This window comes from Periophthalmus magnuspinnatus, chromosome 18 (genome assembly GCF_009829125.3).
Source record: "Periophthalmus magnuspinnatus isolate fPerMag1 chromosome 18, fPerMag1.2.pri, whole genome shotgun sequence".
Taxonomy (NCBI): Eukaryota; Metazoa; Chordata; class Actinopteri; order Gobiiformes; family Gobiidae; genus Periophthalmus; species Periophthalmus magnuspinnatus.
This window is the reverse complement of record NC_047143.1, coordinates 13,938,494-13,959,645: the sequence shown is the minus strand read 5'-3', so window position 1 is coordinate 13,959,645 and position 21,152 is coordinate 13,938,494. Positions and strand designations below refer to the sequence as shown.

Genomic DNA, 21,152 nt, shown 5'->3' with positions numbered 1-21,152 from the left:
ATGTTATGTAACCCGACCTGCCTGCAAACAGATTCACCTGTGGATCTTGCATCAGTGTGGACTTTCGACTGCTAAAATGAGTCCTTTGCTTCAAAGTTTTGCATTTCACAACTGTCCCTTTGTCAGTATAATAATCCAGACATCCAATGTGTACAGGATCATTCAGGAATGGGCTTGCGATGTTTATATATATATATATATATATATATATATATATATATATATATATATATATATATATATATATATAGTGTGTGTGTGTGTGTGTGTGTGTGTGTGTGTGTGTGTGTGTGTATACACACGTACAAAATAACTTTTCACGTCACGTAAATAGCTTATCCTCTTACACTCTACGTTCAAACGACTTGGGTGAACTTTGTTGGAAGAGACCAATAACCAGAACACACCCCTTTACGCACGCTTCCTCCTGACACAGCTGTCTCTCCTTCACTTTATCCTTCTTTTCCCACAGAAAACATGCGAGGAGGGGTAAGGGAGGAGGCGGGGGAAGTACGAGCGAAGACGGGGCAGGCAGTTGAGAAAGTTCGGAGCCAGGTTCGGGGACTGCGGCCAAATACTCCAAATGGACCCTGAAGCGTCGGGATAAGAGGACTCCAGCGAGAACTAAGGGTTATTTATGCCCACGGAGTAAAAGCAAAGCGTCTTCCGTCGTACACTTAGTGCAGCAGACAAGACAACGCCATATGACAACGAACTTTCCCCTTCTCAGTGGACTTGTTTTGTAATGTTCTGAACGTGAACCTTTCACTCACACTCGCGTCTTCGGCAGAAGAAAAGGAGGTAGGGAACGAGGAAGAGAGTTGACTTCCTTCCTAGCTTGCTCCATATCTATCTTGCTGACTGAGCGGCGGGGAGTGCTCTCCGTAGCCGGGCTCTAGGCGTTGGCAGCCGGGCAGGGAGTCCCTAGCCATGGCGGGGGCCAAGCCGGGAGTCCACGCACTGCAACTCAAACCTGTGTCCGTGCACGAGGCACTGAAAAATGGAGGGAAGTTTATCAAGTGGGACGAGGTGAGAGTCATGCACTTTTTCTTGTTCGGGGTACTGACTTTCTTTGGTCTGTCCTTTGGCTGTGTGTGAATCTAAGACAAACTGCGCGTTGCTGAGCGCATGCAGAATTTTTCCTGTAGTCACTCGTGGGTACATACTCAGTGCGCGTTTTGTTGCGTTCTTGTCAAGCCGGTTTGGCGCTCGTCTCCGGTTTAGACCAGTCTGTTCTCCAGTTACTTGTCAGCGGAGTGGCGAACACACCTGCCCCCCACCCACTGTTTTTCCTACTCATTTCTCTTTTTCGCATATTTTTTTCTACTCATCCACTAGTCTCGAATCTCGTACCTCACTTCCGCATTTTTTTTTAGAAGCGTGCCTGGCAACCTCTGCATGCTCCCCGATTGTGCTCTTAGTGTCCGACAAAAACGTCTCAAGTGACGGTTAGTAATTAACCCTGGCTGCTGACTTTCCTTCTCTCGCTCTGACAAGTGTCCGCCAAGGATCACACGTGCCTTGGATAGTGGCCCCTGACAGAGACTTCTGACAGAGGCTCTGACAGAAGCGCGTAAGGCCTTTATTGTGACACAACTGCTCTTAGTGCAGGCTCTGTCTTCTGCTGTCCTTCTGTCCAAGGAATTCTCATCAAATAAGAAGGCTATCAAGCATATTTTACTTTTCACGTTTCTGTAGATGCTTGGATACTCACATTATCCAAACATTTACCTTGTGATTAGGCCTATGGCACCTGTATGTTAGGCTATTAAAGACCATAAGCTATGGCTTTGTTTTTGTTTTTTTGTTTTGGAACTTTTTACTATTTTAGTTTATTTTTGTATTGCTAGGTTAAGTGACCAAATGGTGGACTAGTACAACCTGTAGGCAGCTATCTGTCAGTCTTTATTGTTGCTGCTGTTTATCTAATAATTGATTCTTGTGACTGATAGCCAGTAGAATTAAATATTAGCTTCATTAGTTAGCACCATCAATCACAATCAACTGCCCCTTTCTGCCACGGTTCTCCTTCTACTCTGAAGCATTAATGTTTTATGAAAAAGTATTTAGCAACAACAGAGCTTCCAAAGTAGGTTTAAGTGCTCAGAAGTTGTGTGTAAGTGATGTGATTTGCATAGGTAGGATGTGTGTATATGATGTGCGATTTGTATGTGCGTCTGGTGGCCTGGCATGTGTATTTGTGATGTATCCAGTGGTGGGTAGCCAAAAAATGTTCAACTAAGTGTAAGGTTATTTTTATATATATATATATATATATATATATATATATATATATATATATATATATATATATATATATTACTCAGATAAGTACAAAGTAGTGGTCCAAGAAATGGTTGTAAAAAAGTATTTGGGAAAAGTACCAAGTTAGAGTAACTTAAAGAGTAACTGTTGGGAGGTAACATGTGATCTATAATTTAAAGTTAATGTAATTTGAAGGACAAAACATTAAATAATACACAAAATCTGGTATTTTCAAAGGATAGCCACAAAAATTTGAAAAAAAAAACAACTAAATCATATCTGAAGGAGCAGTGCAAATTAACAAAAATGAGGGTTGTCAAAAGTATTGAAAATCAGATACTAATTGATACTACAACTAGTATCAAAGCTAGATACTCATTTGAGCAGGTATCAATATGCTAAAAAAGTCACATTCACAGGACAGAAATGAACCTTTCCTGAATAGCTTTATGATTTTTATCTGTATCAGCATAAGTATAAGACCAGAGAGACCACAGACCACTATGTATCCTACCTAAGGCCATAAATAAATAAATATATATATTTATTCGTGATCAGTATTGAGCATTACCGTATTTTCTGCACTATAAGGTGCACCTAAAAGCCTTTTATTTTCTCAAAAACCCACAGTGCGCCTTATAATCCGATGCGCCTTATATATGGATCAATACTGATCAATTATGACACCCTTAGTCAGGAGGCGTCACCGAAGTAATAGCGGTAATAACGGGGAGACAGCTAGTGATGGCCAACTGAAGCCTCATGAACCACCTGAGGCTTTCAGCCAATTGTACCGGTACAAGAGTCGATGCCTTGCCCAGAGTGTAATTGCTAGACTCTGCCATCTTGTGGCCATAAAAAGTGTACGCATGTCAGGTGATGCACTGTCATAAAGCAAATAAAGACCTTTTTATTGAAACCTGAATACAAAACCTGAAATACCTTGATAACCTTAACTTTATTCCTAACACTTTATTACTATCTGTCACTGACTCGCTCAAACTACAACCAACCTACGACACCCACAACACACCGCGAGGTGCTGCGCACTTTTATTTAGAAAAATGACACGTAGCCTAAACCAGTCACGTGACCGATGGGAAGTGAGGCCTCGCTTTACGCCGGTCACATGTTTTTTAGCAATCTGACTGAAGCCTCAAAGCAGGGCTTCATTTGGCACGCCCCCTATTACTACAAGCTTGGATGCCTCGGCTTCAAATGACCCATCACTAGAGACAGCCCCGGGCGACATACGCCACAATCTGCCAATGGATTGCGGGTGCCTGGGCTGATATATCAGTCTCATCTGTGGTCCGAGCTTTCACGAAGGCAGGAATCGTCACTGAACTGCCAGACAATAGCAGCGACACGGATAATGGCGATTTTGACGAGGCGGAATCGGGCACTTTGAATACCGAGCTCGCCCAAATGTTCAACTCAGACACTGAAGAGGAAGAATTCGACGCATTCGTGAATGAGGAATGAACTGAAAAAGTGAGCTGTACATGTTTCTTTCACGTGTTTACAACTGAACAAGGCTGCGAGATATTGTGAATATGGACATTAACGTTTGAACAACGTTGAGTTATTGTTATTGCTTTGCACTATTTCGAGAGTTACTATATTGTGAATGCATTAACTTGTTTTGTGAGTGAACAAAGTTTTCAGAACGTTTCTTTATATTCTATTAATAAAGTTTGACTGACTTATCTGTTTTGTTGACATTCCCTTTAGCGCAGCTCTATCTCGTGGATGCATAACACAACCCCAGCTACTACAGTAGTTTCTATTCTATGCGCCTTATAATGCGGTGTGCCCTATATATGAAAACTGTTTTAAAATAGGCCATTCATTGAAGGTGTGCCTTATATTCCAATGTGCCTTATAGTTCGGAAAATACAGTTCTTGGTCTTGAAATCGAGTTTGAAATTTTAGTATCATTCTCATCATTGCTCAAGTAGGAGTAAAAGTATGCTGCTTGAAAAGTACTTTTAAAAGTACAATTTCTATAATAGTTACTCAAGTAAATGTAACTGAGTAAATCTAACTAAGTACTACCCACCTCTGGATGTGTGTAATGTATGGTGTCCGTGCTGGCCTGGGATATGTGTTTCTCACTTGAATGACTTCCTGTTGGAGCTTGTTGTGCTACAGAGCCTTTTCCTATGCCTCCTCCTTCTCCTTGTGTTGCCGCAGACAGCCACAATTACATTTAAAGGAATTCCTACTGTGATGCTGTTAAAATTCCACCTTTAAAAGCAACTTCCAGTGCCAGAGCTTGTTATCTGGAGTTTGAGATGTTGAAAGTCAAAAGGTTTAATTATATACAGGGGTAACCATGTTCAGCCACTTTGGGAGTTTGATCATTGCTACAGTTTATTCTGCTGTATCTTCTCATGTATCATGTGCAGGACTGATGTGTTTCCGCTTTGGTTACTTTCAGTTCAAACTCAAGAGGGTCTGGGACAGAGCTCCCAACAAATGAGTTCTCCAGCAAGTTTATTGCCTATCCTATCCAATTTATACCATGTGTCTCAGTAAGAGTAAGACATTTGGCCTTTTTAATATCCTTATAACATTCATAACGACATGTCCCCTCTTACCCTTTTCCTGCTCTTTGCAGATTGATTCTGCAGATGACCGCGCAGTTTCGCACTCCACTTTGTTTTTTCGTTGCTTGTTTAGATATAGACAGGCAATGCATTTCTCTAGTTGGCTAATGCACTCGTTAATCATGTGCACATTGCAACTCCAGGAGAGAATACTCTGTTCCATAGTATATGTTCATGTAAAGGATTGGGAAAGCGGGGAAATTTGCAATAAGGAAACCTAACCTTATGACCTTAACTGCCCTGATGTTGTGTCCTTGGCAAGACATTTTTCTCCCGAGCCTGTGTACACATGAATGTGTGGGACATGAATTTGTGTGTTTGCCACAATGCTGCCAATAACGGTTGTTTTTGACATTTGATCCATAGGAAGTGAAGAAAGGATGACATTCTTAAAATATTACACTTTTAGAGGTGAGCCTGTATAGCACAAAATTCAGTCACACCACACTTTGACTCAGTAGTTTAAAGAGGGGGTATTATGCAAAATCAGTGTATATATATACATATATATATATATATATATATATATTTTTTTTTTTTTTTTTGCTTTCCCCCATGTTATAATGTTGTTCACTCATCAAAAACACATCTGAAGAGGTTTTAGATGTCACCCATGCATGTTTGAGTATTTTAGTGATCTCTCCTGAGCACTATTCTAACCATCCGGTTTTCTGTAAGATTCTGTGCAATACTCAGAACACAAGCCTACGTCATCCATGCTTCCATGCAACAATTCTCCATAAATATACAAAAACATGATACAAAACTATACACAGCAACTTGACAAACCTGATGTGATGTGCAGCAGTTTCATTAGTGCGATGCCTGCTTATTGTGTTGGTTTTGTATTGTGTGTGTGATTGCGCTCTGAAGAGGGAGTGACTTGGCGCAGGGACCAAATGGAGTCGAGACTCTGCGTCAAAAACAAAAGTGAAACTTATAAAACATGTTAATATGTTGCTTTTGATGAATATAGAATCTTCAGAAGAATAAAAGGTAAGATGATCTAAATATGTTTTCGCAGTTAATACTCCCTCTTTAATATTGGCTTCATTGTTCATTTGAATTGCCTTGTAATAACATTGATCTGCGTCTTCTGAGAGTTCACATTTTACTGTAATTGGCTAAACCCATAGCTCACCCATAATAAATGCTATGTTCAGCTTTTTCAGAAACGGATCAAACTATTCTCTATTCTCAGAGAAGTACAACTATCACCTTTAGGTTCACTCAATTCAGAAAAAATCAAAAGCACTTCACTTTCATTGATGTTTTTGTAATAACCTCCGACAAGGTATTATAGTTGTGCAGAGTTTTGTTTTATTGACATGACCAATACCTGTTGTAATATTTGATGCATAATCCACATCTGAGCTTGGACATCCGTGTACAGTGTGTGGGGTAGGGCGGTAGTCCTTTAGTCATTTAGATGATCAGTCAATGGTGTCTTAGTCAACCAAAATTTGTAGTAGTCGTTGTACTATCATTTTAGAAATGAGAAGTTAGTGAGTGAGTTTGCTGAACATTGATTGTGTATTGATGTATTGATTAATTGAAAAGGTAGATCAAATTTATGATTAACAAATCAAAGAAAAGTTCTTATAACATGGCTCTCGCCAGATTAATGTGTAACTTTCTGAAAAGAGCTATACCTACACATCAATCTGTAATGGCTTTTGCTGAAAGCATTTGGAGCCAATGATTGAAGCATTCAAACAAATAGTTACAACATTGTTCCGATGAGCAGGACATGTCTTTAATCAACCAAGAATTTCTTTAGTGGACCACAGCCGTAGTGTGGGTAAGGAGTATGGTCTTATTGAGGTGTTGTGGAGGTATCTAACAAACCTGTGAGAAACGACTCCCCGCTCAAACACTGTGGACACGAAGGCAAAGGGCAAAGGTCAGCCACAGCCACATGTGAAGTGTGCCACTCATGCTGGCAGCACACAGCTCTAGGCCTAGCACCGTGCCTCTGATTCTACCCAGTCTCAAGCTGTTAGAACTGTGTAGTTTCAATTAAATTGAGATCCACTTGTTTGAAATCACTAATTATCAGATTGGATATTTTCAATAGAGATGGGGTATTTTTAATTGAGAGATCTTCAACCAAGCATGTGGTTAAACCAAAAATTGAGACATTGTTTTTTTTTTATTTTATGTAACTGTTTTGTTTTTAACATATTGCCCAGCCCTACTACCAGTGGTTTGATTTCAAAGATCTTTATGCTACACCTAGATACGGAAGATGATCATCTATAGTCTCAATGAAGTTTCAGATTTCAGAATTTAAGATTATGCTGTGAAAGTCCTGGTTTGTGTGCAGTTCTCTGTGGAGTTTGCCTGTGGTCCGTGTGTATACATACACACAAATTATATTGTACACTAAGTTAACTAAACATTTAATGGCTTGTTTGAGAAACTGTACTACATACAAAATGGATTTTCAGAAAGCCTAAAAACAAATTATTCAGGATACATTTCCCTTCTTGGATAGACTAACCCAAAATTAGTGTTTTTGTATATGTGATACAATGAAGCAGATTACCAGTTTAGGCTGTGAGCACATTCATGTAGTAAGTCTACAACTATAGCAAGCAATCAGATATGAGAGAATAACAGCATAGACCACACTAAGCCATAAGTGCATGCCCAAAAATGAAATGTGCAGATCATGATTTCAAAATAATACATGGGTACATACTGGACTGCCTGTCACAAATGTTCTCATTTTATTGTTGTGCATCTTAGCTTTAGTCAAACTGTCCCTCCTACTCAGTCTGCCCCTCTCTTGCTGACAGTGGAGTCTAAAGTTCCCTGCAAATTGTTGCCAAAGTTGCAGTAAACATAGGTGTGTTTCCATGAAGCTTCAATGTAGATCTGAAAATGAAAGCTAACTTCGCCACAGTTCAAACTGAGAGCACTGATTTGAAACAGTATTCAGACTTGTAATTAGAGTGACTAAGTTTACAGATCACAGCAACTCTGCTGCACAATAAAACACTCTGCATAAGAAAAAGACTAGTAATTTCAAATGCTACACAAAAATGACCTCTGACCTCCATTCACATTTAACGTATAAAAAATGTGTCCAAAACATGCAGTTTTTACATGTGCTCACAGCAAAATACACAAGCAGTGTATCCTAGATTTATATACTTCATGGCTAATGTTTTTCTTTACTATTTGTTTTATGATATAAATGACTGATGTCGAGGTTGCTTGAAGCTAACTGTAGAAGCTTCAGCATGTAAAGCAGGAGCCTGACAATGCAAATGTGTTAGTTAGATTCCTTTGCAACAGGGCACTGAGGAAACCTGTGTTGATGAGTAGTGCAGCAGTCACATGAAGCTATACATGTATGTGGAATTCCCCTATCCAACAGACAGACGATGCATTCATGCCAATGTCAAGCACATAGAGAAAACCATATTTCTCTTACTAGAATTATAACATGATTTCTAAATTTTGTGGTAGAATTAACAGAGTTAGCTCTAGTACCAAGTTACGAGATACTCATCTCAGTTGTAAGTTTAGTTGTAAGTAATGTGCATGTAGACAGCAGTGGTCTGACAGATTTTCTGAGAAATAAAAGTCGACATTTTATCACACATTTAAAAATGTTAGTAGTTTGTGCAAAGTGCAGCACAAATATAAAACAACATAAGAAATAAATGCTTATTTGTCCCAAAACAAACAAACAAAAAAAAAACAGTTAAAGCAACTTTCTGCTATGTAGATATAATCTATGAAACTGTGGATCATTATGTTATAATTTGGACTTTTTAAATTGCAATACTCATCTAAAATGACTTAAAAGAAACAAGTTCAATGACTTCCGCATTAGAAAACCGTGGTGCCCAGTGGGAGTGGACGTTGCTGTAAAATGTCATCACAACCGCCACATATATAGTGGATTTTAAAAAATTTGTAGAAACATTTCTACATGATGCTATAGAATCCTACATGTATCACAGATTTAAATAAAATTGGTGAACATTGTAAGTAAATTACAGTGGGTGTGTACTGTGGTGAAAACTGAATGAATACAGGAGTGCATGAATCACTCTAAACATGCATGAATCACTATAAATACAACTTTAAGAGGGTTAATGATAAGGTAAACGTCTATAACATGACTAAAACCTCTAAAAATTAGATTTTCCGCTTTAAATCAAATGGCAAAAGCAGTACATAAAACAAATCTATAAAAAAACAACACACTTGGTATCAAACATGGACACAGTGTAAAACTCTGAATTGAGTTCTACATATTTATCAATCTGAAATGACTCTTGGAATGCAGATGAATATTTATTTCTGATTGGGCTAATTTTCACCACATGGAACTTTCCTGTTTGATTAGGTTCCTGCTGTTCTAACTGTGGTCTGTCTATGACTGTGCAGTTTTTGATGCCACTGATGAGCCTTTGGAAGAGGGGTGTGAACAGTCTGCGTGTTGGCGGGAGTGATCCTTCATGATGGCTTATGTCCTGTGAATGTGGAGCAGATTTAGACACTCACTGCCCCCACAGCTGTGCTGTCTGCATGCTTTGTGTGTGTATGGAAGGAGCAGGCTTTCTGACATCACACATTTTATTACAGGACAGAAACTGAGTGTATCTTGTGTTAGTGAAGATAATCTGAAAGTTTGATATTTCTTATATTACTCAAAATTGACTTTTGTTAAGCTTAAGCCATGTTGTCCCCTCATCAAAAACTTACCCGGAGTTGTGTTCTGTTTCATTCACACATATTTTAGTAATTTTCTTTATTAGTCTGTCTACATTTCCAAAGCTCAGTTCCACCTTGTGATGTCATAAAGCAGTATTTTTCAAGTTAATAGCTACCTTTTTATACTTTGTTTAGTAGAGATTCCAGTGAATGTGGATGGAGTTTAAAATCACAGTGGAGCGTTCTGTTATGCCACATGACATCACAAGGTGGAACACTGTTTCTGTTTGAGAGAGAAGAGAGGTCTAAATATGCAGGATTTCAAACATGCGTGAATGGAACAAAACACAATTCCAGCAGTATAACATAGATCAGAAAATAGCGTAATGTAGGCCCTTTAAAACAAACTTAACATGCTCTTAACCTTAGCTAATACCAAAGTTACAAATATATGTGTGATGTATTGCTAGGGAAAATACTGTGTAAAACAATAACATTGAAGAACCCTTTATACAGGGTATTGCTGTGCAATTAATGTCAAGAGAAAGATTCTGTAATTTCTTGTTAATAATCAGCCTGGGTCTTTTAAATTTAGACTCTATTGCCCAATGCCAGATTTATATATGTAGCCCTCTGAATTGAGTTCTACACATCAAACAATGGCTCTCGTTGAAAGCAATTGGGAAACGTCATGAGCAATACTGTATTTTGCGGACTATAATTCACACTTTTTTTTTTATAGTTTGGTGGGGGGTGCAACTTATACTCAGATGCCACTTATATGTGAATTATTCAAGTATATACTTTCACATTTTTGTTATTGTCACACTAACAACTGCGCGAGTGTACTCTAGGCTTTTGTACCAGTATGGCAGCCATGTGGAAGCGGCGCTTCATCTACTTTCGTAGTGGCGCTTCATCTACTTCTGGAGAAAATTGTAAATCTTTAGTTTGTCATAAGTCTAGTTTAAGGTCGCAAAAACTACTTCCTGTTTTCCGGTTCAGCCTTTTGTGCTAATGTGAAGTCTTACCCAACTGAGCACTATTTAAAAAACAATTGAGAAGTAAAATATAAAGTTTTTGTTTCACTGGTTTGTTTACTAGCAGGCCAAAGTGGTATGTATATTTTCCATGCGTTCATGTGAAATTTTGTGTGTATATGTAATATGAGCCAGAGCTTATGTTATATTTTATGTTTGCTAGTTCTATAAGAGTGAAGTGTGATGAAGAAGACCATAGTAAACATTAGTGAAAAGAACTCTCGTGTCTCTCATGTTTGTGGACAAGCCGGCATATGTTACGTTAGCGTATCTGAATAACTGTTAATATCTTACGTTAACATACCAGACACATATTCAGATTGCTGTCTATGCTTCATGTAGCTAAATAAATGTGTTAAGTTAGCGTACTGTACTGCTATTCAGCCTGTTGTTATCCATTTTATTATTATTATAACTTGCCTTTAAAGATAAAATGTCTGTTCTTGATCTCAGATTTTGTAAAGTAAATTTCCCCCAAAAATGCAACTTGTAGTCCAGTGCGACTTGTATATATTTGTTCTTCATTATTATGCATTTTTTCGCTGTTGGAATTTATACTTTGGAGCAACGTATAGTCTGGAAAATACTGTACTTGAATCAAATTGGTTGAAGTGTCACAACAGTGGAACAAGTTGAGAAATCAAACATTTGTTATATCCAATTGAAAGAAACATTTGGGCACCTTTCCTTCCACAATGCAAAACAAATTTAATTTGAATTGTGATTGATCAGTCTCAGATAATGTGGCATTAAGGCACAACACTCACGTAGAGAGTTTGAAAGATATCGCCATAATAAGATTTAGGTTCACAAAGATGGTGTCAGTGTCATACATAGAGTTTAGAGCAGTACCACTTGTACTGTAATGTATTATAGTTAACTAGTCGGTGATTATGTACTATGTCAACTGATGAAATGAAAGAGATATTTTTTCAAAGAATTAAATAGGGCTGCGAGATTAATAGTACTTGAATGTAAACAACAGAACAGAATCCAATTATTAAAACACAAATTACAAATCTTAATGCAATGCTTGCCAGAAAAATGTAATTGTGTGCCATATTTGGGGACCTTTTGTTTTGACTCTATGCAAATATCGAGGTGGTTTTCATATGATAAAAGACTAGTTCCCACTGAGTAACCGCCAACTCAAAAGCTCTGTGTGACTTTGACCCTTCCCCTCTGGGTTTGACTGGCACCATAGAAAAATTCACTCATTTCCATTCTCTTTGCATACATGAAGGAAATATCACACAACATGCCTGAGGGTTTTGTTTTTCACCGTTTTAGGCAAGGCCTTCAATACAAGAGTAATTGTTTTGTATGTGCTTGTAATGAAGGACGGTAAACACTTTTTGCATTCTGTTTTTTGTCTTATAATTTTGTGCTATTTTTGATATGCAGCTCCGACCACATTAAAACTCTGCTGGGGAATGTTTCGCCCATTAAATAATGATGCAATTCAAGCATTCTTTTATTACTTGTGTTTTGCCTTAAGACGAGGTGTTGTGCGAAATCAACTTTTTGTAGCTTTCTACTGTGTGCCTGTCATTCATGCATGTTTGAGTAATTTAGTGACAAATATAGCATTTTCCAAAATAAAAGGTAACATGTTGATCTAAATATGGTATGGCAATCAATGCCCCATAGAAGTGTTATACTCCCTTTTTAATGTGAGTAGGCTCATCTCTCCATAGATCTGACCTGTAGCATGCCCATGTTGCTGCTTTGGTTCAAGCCCTGCCTATGTTTGTTTTACTTATTCAGGAATGTAAACATTTGTCTTTCTCATTTTAATAACGAACTGCAGTAATAGTTGCCATTCTGTAATTGATTATTAGTGTATCGATCTCAGTTGCATCAGCATCTTGTGATTACCTGGAATATTATGCAATACAGTGGTCCCTCGTTTATCTAAAAATAATAATAGGTGAAATCTGCAAAATAATCAGCTTTATTTTTTTTTACAGTTATATACATTTTAAGGCTGTAAAATGCCCAACCACACACTTTATACACTTTTCTCAGACAGGCATTAACATTTTCACACATTTCTCTCTTGTTTAAACACTGTAAAATTTCAAACCTTTGTATATTAAATCCCCCTTCCTTGATGATCGCTTTAAATGTCTTGTTCATGTGCCTTTGCTCCACTGGTATCCACGTAGGCACGTCTGCTCCAGCGGTATCCGCAGAGGTGGCCTCTCTCCTTCAAAGAAACACTTCAAAGGGTTTCTGAAATTTGTCAATGCAGAACGTTTCATTGACATTGTTTTGTTGGGAAGAAAACTTACAACCACACAGCACTTCAGTAACACTGCTAGAAATTGAACATTTATGTAAATGTAACCCTAATATATTGTTCTCACCAGTCTGGTGAGAGTGACGGGGTACAGTTAGATTTAATATGATGTATTTTCTTGCTGTCTTCCTTGCTTAAATAGACCAACATGGCAGAACAGTCTACAGCTCGTCTTTATTCAACAAGTTAACTCATCCTATCTCCTGTGCATCCTGTGGGTGTTCAATCTTGTTACATTTTTATCGGTGTGCTCCTCAAATGGGCTGTTTTGTAACAATAAATAGGAACCAATATTATTATGAAGAAAGTAAATACTATATCCAACATAACATAATATAATAAATAATATTCATTGTTAATAAAATAAGTACAAAGTAATAAACAAAATACTAATGACCCAAATAAATGTGAATACATAAAACAATATACATCAAAGGTTACATAAGGTTACATACATTTGACTGAATGCATTTTGTACTGTACAGGAGACACAGCACTGAGGAGATTGGTTGACAATGGTCTATATTTTCTTGGCCAATCAGAACGCAGAACACAATGCGTGTTCATATGCTGTAAAAAAGCATGCAAAATTGCACACAACAAAATCCGCGAGGCTGCGAAAGGTGAACCGCGATATAGCGAGGGACCATTGTATAGGTTTATAGCAATGTAACAAACTGTGTTATGCAACTATAAAATGTTAATTACATTTTGCTATAGTTAAAGTTTGTGAAATAAAGTTTGGGCTACATGTTATTCCAGTTTTTCAGTATTATCACACACTTGTGACGTAGTGCAATATGAGGAGTTATGTTAAAGTATTTATTTATTTACTTGATTGGGATAATGCATGCTAATGAACAGACATGATACAACATGAATGTAAACACACTAGATTATAGCCAAAGGCTTCCATCTGTTGTCCAAAGGGACAACAAATAGTGTTACAGTTTAGACCTGACAAAGAAATGTCTGTGTGTGATTGTTCTGACAAGCATTGCCATTTAGATTTGTGATTTATGTTTTAATAAAAAGGATTTTGTCTTTTGTCTTTACTGCCACAGGCATACGCCAATTACCCTGTACTTGCTTTCTTCTCCAATTTTATTTTCTTAATCGGTTATAAGTGTAAGATTCGACAGTGTCGCATAGTCATTTTGGTACTTATGGAAAAAAAAAATCTATCTTGCTACTCTGATCTTTTTGCTGTGATGACGTGAAGCAATGTCTGTTCTCGTTGGGCACTGCCATTTTCTAATGTAGAAGTTAGCTGACTTGTTTCTATTTTTAAGTTGTTTTTAGATGAATATTGCAATTTTAAAAGTCCATATTAAAGTCCGTAATGATCCAAGGATGTCAGAGGTTATAATTACAGAGCAGACACAAGCACAATACGTCTTTTTTAAGAGAGGCTACTTAACGCATATTTGGCATTACTGTGTGCAATAAGGATATTAGAATCCGATGACTATCCAACCTGATTCTGTGAGCTGAAAGCACTGCACACTTCTTCTATCTGATGTAGCAGCACACAAACGTGCACATGAGCACACATACAATACAGTGGAGTAAAAGGAGGCTGCGCTTGAATGCCAGTTCACCAAAGCGTCCCTGTGGACTTGGCCTGGATTGGAGTGTGGAGATAGATGCTTGGTTCTTGTCCCTTGAGAATGAGTGCAGTGCAGACTGAGGCATATATATATATATATATATATATATATATATATATATATATATATATATATAAAAAAATAAATTGCTGATGTAATAATAATGGTAATGAGCAATGACCAACAACCACTGTGCGTAATTAGGCAAAACCCTTCAAGCTACTGCCTACCTCATACAATGATGAGTGCGAATGGAACTTACAAGATGCCGGCTCAGACACCGCCCGGCCAAACAATGTCTGCATCAGGTATTGGGGAACCAGAGCACCTTGATGAGAAATGGGCTACTGGAACAAGACCAAGATGCGAGAACAAGGAATGTTGGAATGCTACTACTCCAGTGACCCGAGTCAGAGGGGTTATATGAACAGGATGTGGGACAAATGATTACTTTGAAACCAAGTCCAGTCCAAGCTCACAGCTAAGCAACTAGTAGCCCAGTGTGCCAACATCCGCAAACGGTAACCGCTATCACAACTTGAGATTGACGAAGTACTACACAAAATATGCTATGGCAAGTGGGAGCCAGGATGCCAGGTCAGAGAGGAGAATCGCCCTCCCAAGGGCGTACAATCCTCCATCATCAATAACCTGTCTCTCCACAACATGGAAGCTCATGTCAGGCATCATTGTGGCTAAGATAAGTGGGCATATGTATCAATCCATAAGCAGAAGGGCATCGGCAAAGATGCCAGAGGAGCCAAACACCAGCTCCCGCTATACCGAACAGTCACTTGAGACTGCAGAACCCGTGTGCACTGCCTGGATTGATTACAAGAAAGCGTACGACTCAATGCCACACACATGGATCACTGAATGCTACCCTTGAGGCCAATGGCAAGCCACTTGCACAAGTGACCATCAAATGTGGCATATACCAAGGAGACGCACTCTCCCCACTGCTGTTCTGCATAGGTCTGAAGCCCCTCAGGCAAATCATCAGCAACACTGACTATGGACCAACTCAGGAATGGGGCTACCATCAATCACCTCCACTACATGGATGACATCAAGCTGTACACTAAGAATGAGCGAGACATCGACTCACTGATCCACACCACCAGGATCTACAGCACAGATATTGGAATGTCATTTGGGCTTGAAGTGTAACCGGATGGTGACAAAGAGAGGGAAGGTAGTCCACACAGAAGGGGTCTCCCTCCCAGAAGGGACAATAGCAGACATTAAGGACAGTTACAAGTACCTTGGTATCCCACAAGCAAATGGTAACCTTGAAGAGGAAATGGATGAGTAAGGCAAGTCCTATGGAGTCAGCTCAATGGCAAGAACAAGACCAAGGTCCTTCTTTACCACGACAGTCACAGCCACCGCATCACTGCAGATGTTGCACCGATCCCCCTGTCAATCTCATGCTCCATCCTTCCCTCACTTGTGAACAAGATACCACAAGATACTTGAACTCCTCCACTTGAGGCAGAGACTCAACACCCACCTGAAGAGGGCAAGCCAGCTTTTTTCAGTCGAGAACCATGGCCTCGGATTTGGAGGCGTTGATTCTCATCCCAACCACTTCATACTCGGCTGCAAACTGTGCCAGTACCTGGAAGAAGCCATCAGTACAACATAATCTGCAAACAGCAGAGATGATCATCTCATCCCCCTGCAGCCCCTGGCTGCACCTAGAAATTCTGTCAATAAATACAATGAACAGAACCAGTGACCACTGTTCCCTCTAAGCTTTGCCCAAATTGCCCACTGCTGACACGGTCTCTGCGCACAGAAAATCTGTGCTGCGCACAAAAAAAATCGAACCGGAATTGAAAATAAAATAAACACACAACAATTCATTCTGTGCTATTTTTCAATGTGAGTCAGTGAGTGTGACCAGGGACGAGTTGCTCCAGCTAATTATGTGATTCACATATGTATTTGCGCAGCTTACCCACGTCATTGACAGGCGTCCTCATGCACCGCTACCAGTGTTTTAGCCGATGTGACCGATGTGGAGTGAAGACTCACTAATGATGCTAAGTGTTTAACCCCTTAACGTTCCGATGGCCCACCCTCGGGCGCACTGTTACGCATTGTTTTGTAACAGTTTTGCGTTTTAAACATGACAAAATGGACAAAACAAAGGAAGTACGTGACCGAGGACACTGTGGATATTTGTACAAGTTAAACGAGAGGCATCTCGGACCCGGAGCGGTTCGTTTGAACCGAGTGAAGATCTCATGGTGGACTCAGGAGCAGAGGACCTTATGTTTTGATGGACTGGATGCTGATCGGTAAGCGTGGTTTATTCTGCTATTGACGTAATTGTGGGTCAGATGTGTATTATGTGTAATCATTAGCATTAGCTAATGCTAATCTGCCCCCCGACCACCACCAATCATCATGCACACACCACTTGGGTGAAGTGTCTTGCCTAAGGACACAATGACAATGAAGTTGATCTGAGCAGGACTCGATCCTCCAACCTCTAACCACTGAGCCACTGTAGCAGAATGACTGTCACACTTTACAATCATGTACAGTGTGTTCTTAGTTTCCGGTGTGTGTTTGTTTACATTTTGAAGTGTGTGTGTGTGTTTGTTCACTGTTTAAAGTGTGTGGTTTGTAAATATATATTTATTTTGACCCATACCACTCGTTTTGACTATATTTTATATACAAATACACATTATATATTGTGTTTTGATATGATATGTAAATGTACAGTAATAGAGCAGCTGGGTATGCAGATACAGATTCCTCTCAGTGTGTATTGGTCATTGAATACTGTCACTAGTTTGAGTTGTAAAAATCAAATGATCATGTCATATACTGAAAAAGAGTTAACGGACTGTCTCCCAGACCACAGTAGGACAATCTCACTCAGTGCACAGCAAAAGCTTCATACAATGACTTATACTCATAATACAAGTCAGAGCTTTATCATAAAAATGTTGTGTGTTTTCAACATTGGAGTTTACAGTTGGCTTGGTTTGGTTGGAAGCTCAAGTTTTGCCATAGTTAAAATTAAATATTTATACTTCCAATAGCATTAAGATACTACACAGGTCATGAGCAAGATTTTTGTCATTTTCATTGTATAAGTGGGCTAAAGCACTTAATTAAAAGTCTCATAACAGAAATGTAAATGCGGTAATTTGATACTTTTAATAAACCATTTAACTTGGATGGATGCGATGCATCCTTGGACACTCGGGTGAAGAGAGGGGCTGAGCTGTCAACTGATCACCACCTGGTGGTGAGTTGGATCCGCTGGCGGAGGAGGAAGCCGGACAGACCTGGCAGGCCCAAGTGCATCATGAGGGTCTGCTGGGAACATCTGGCGAAGCCCTCTGTCAGAGGGGTCTTCAACTCACACCTCCGGGAGAGCTTCTCCCTGATCCCGGGGGAGGCTGGGGACATGGACTCCGAGTGGGCCATGTTCTCCACCTCTATTGTCGATGCGGCTGCTTGTAGTTGTGGTCGTAAGGTCTGTGGTGCTTGTCATGGCGGCAATCCCCGAACCCGGTGGTGGACACCGGAAGTAAGGGATGCCGTCAAGCTGAAGGAGTCCTATCGAGCCTTGTTGGCTCATGGGACTCCTAAGGCAGCCTATGAGTACTGGCGGGCCAAGCGTGCCGCAGCTCGGGCAGTCACAGAGGCAACAACTCAGGGTTGGGAGGAGTTCGGGGAGGCCATGGAGGAGGACTATCGGACGGCCTCAAAGAGATTCTGGCAAACTGTCCGACGCCTCAGGAGGGGGAAGCAATGCTTCACCAACACTGTTTACAGTGCGGGTGGAGAGCTGCTGACATCGACTGGGGATGTTGTCGGGCGGTGGAAGGAATACTTTGAGGATCTCCTGAATCCCCCCGTCATGTCTTCCGAGGAGGAAGCAGAAACTGGGGACCCGGAGACGGGACTCGTCCATCACCCTGGCTGAAGTCACCAAGGTGGTTGTCAAGCTCCTCGGTGGCAAGCTCCTCGGTGGCAAGGCTCCGGGGGTGAACGAGATCTGTCCTGAGTACCTCAAGTCTCTGGATGTTGTGGGGCTGTCTTGGCTGACACGTCTCTACAACATCGCGTGGCGGTCGGGGACAGTGCCTGTGGAATGGCAGACCGAGGTGGTGGTCCCTCTGTTTAAGAAGGGGGACCGGAGGGTGTGTTCCAATTACAGGGGAATCACACTCCTCAGCCTTCCCGGTAAGGTCTATTCCAGGGTACTGGAGAGGAGAATCCGACCGATAGTCGAACCTCGGATTCAGGAGGAGCAGTGTGGTTTTCGTCCTGGTCGCGGAACACTGGACCAGCTCTATACTCTCCATCGGGTCCTCGAAGGTTCATGGGAGTTTGCCCAACCAGTCCACTTGTGTTTTGTGGATCTGGAGAAGGCAATCGACCGTGTCCCTCGTGGTGTCCTTTGGGGGGTGCTCTGGGAGTATGAGGTCCGGGGCTCTTTGCTAAGGGCTGTCCGGTCCCTGTATGACCGGAGCAGGAGCTGTGTTCGCATTGCGGGCAGTAAGTCAGACCTGTTCCCGGTGCATGTTGGACTCCGCCAGGGCTGCCCTTTGTCACCGGTTCTGTTCATTATATTTATGGACAGAATTTCTAGGCACAGCCAGGGGCCGGAGGGGGTCTGGTTTGGGAACCACAGGATTTCATCTCTGCTGTTTGCAGATGATGTTGTCCTGATGGCTTCATCGAGCCAGGACCTACAGCAGGCACTGGGGCGGTTTGCAGCCGAGTGTGAAGCGGCTGGGATGAGAATCAGCTCCTCCAAATCCGAGGCCATGGTTCTCGACTGGAAAAAGGTGGTTTGCCCTCTCCGGGTGGGTGATGGGTCTCTGCCTCAAGTGGAGGAGTTCAAGTATCTCGGGGTCTTGTTCACAAGTGAGGGAAGGATGGAGCGTGAGATTGACAGGCGGATCGGTGCAGCGTCTGCAGTGATGCGGTCGCTGTATCGATCCTTTGTAAAGAAGGAGCTGAGTCCAAAGGCAAAGCTCTCGATTTACCGGCCAATCTACGTTCCTACCCTCACCTATGGTCATGAGCTCTGGGTAATGACCGAAAGGACAAGGTCGTGGATACAAGTGGCTGAAATGGGCTTCCTCCGTAGGGTGGCCGGGCACACCCTTAGGGATAGGGTGAGGAGCAACTCAGGGTGAGGAGTTAGCAACTCAGTTACTTTTTGGGAGAAGTAACTAGTTACTAGGCAAAGTAACTGTGCTGCTACTTACTATGTTAAAACAATAAAAACACAACAGATGTGAACCTTTATCATTTATTGCACTTTAACAGATTGCAATTATATTGCATTTGTTTACAAGTAAATTGTAGAATGTATCAAAAAAAATAAAAATATATAAAAAATTTATTTGAAGTGCAAATAAATCAACATGTCACACAATTTCAGACAACTGTACTGCAAGTATTTTCTTAATTAAAATAAACAATAACAATAAAGTGCTCTCAGTATAATACTGAAAAAAAATTATTGCCGTGTATTGCAAAACTAAGGCTTTCAAATGTAAACCTGTAATAAAATAATACAAAACTTTTAAACCTTCTCTGGCCATACACTGTAATTTTCTGTCCAGTATTCAAATATTAATCACTCTTATTTCAACATAAACTGAACTTTATCCAACTCTTGAACATTCATTAAAAGATTCACACAATCCCTACTAACACTTATCTATTCCTTTATTTATCTATCTATCCATCCTAACGATTGAACCAGTGGTTGTATCTTAGAAGCAGAAGTCTTTCAAACCTCTGATCTGAGAGCCTGTTCCGAGAGAGCACAGTCACGTTTTTGATCAAAACACAACTTGGACCCAATCAGCTGTCAATGCACGTGTGGACAGGACATTATTTCCCATCATGCATTAAGTGTTTGTACTCCATGCAGGCGACCGCAGTCGGTGGAGAGATGCTGCACTCACCTTGCTCAAAAATTGCGTCCGCCTTGCTCTCACGAGATTCCCGTTACCGGTGCACAGGTTACGTCAGTGGCATCTTGGACACAAAACTAACTGTCATGCACCGCGCACCAATCGATGGCGTCGTATCTGCACCCGCCTTGCTCATCTCAAACAAGCCTTTTATCTCACCCCAGCCTCCTCTTTCACCAAACAAACACAACAGCGTTGCAGCTCCTTGTCTGAGAGACTCTGATGAAGAGCAGAGTGAACTGAATTAAAAGTAACGCGCCACATTTTACTGTCAGTAACGGTAACTGCGTTGGGACACTGGGAAAAGTAATTAGTTAGACTCCGTAAGTGAAAAAACAATGCAGCTAGTGACACCGTTATAGTTTAACTCGTTATTCGCAACACTGGCTATACCATAAGTCTTCTTGGTAGTAAAAATCTCCAAAACATCAATTTCCATATTTTAATATATTTCCCACCTCTACTGTAAGACTTAAATGATTGCTCTAAAGGGTTGTCTGGCACATTCTCACGGACAAAATAACATTTGCACATTTTCAGCTTCCAATATTGCAAAAGATTTGTTCCTGGGAACTGAATACCACCAGTCTTTCAGAATATTATTCTACCACCAGTCTTTGAGAATATTATTCTGGATTTTAATAGATTTGACTGAGTTAGATTGAATTTTTTAAAGAATGGTA

General features: G+C 40.4%; 1 protein-coding gene across 1 annotated transcript in view; it reads left to right on the top strand.

Moving 5' to 3' along the window:
• The first annotated feature begins 444 nt into the window (after positions 1 to 444).
• plcb3 (phospholipase C, beta 3 (phosphatidylinositol-specific)) overlaps positions 445 to 21,152 on the top strand; it is a 272,787-nt gene continuing 252,079 nt past the window's right edge. The window contains exon 1 of the mRNA XM_033983597.2: positions 445 to 1,029. Within this exon, the coding sequence (XP_033839488.1) occupies positions 931 to 1,029 (99 nt within the window). The 5' untranslated portion in view covers positions 445 to 930. The remainder of the gene's footprint in view (positions 1,030 to 21,152) is intronic.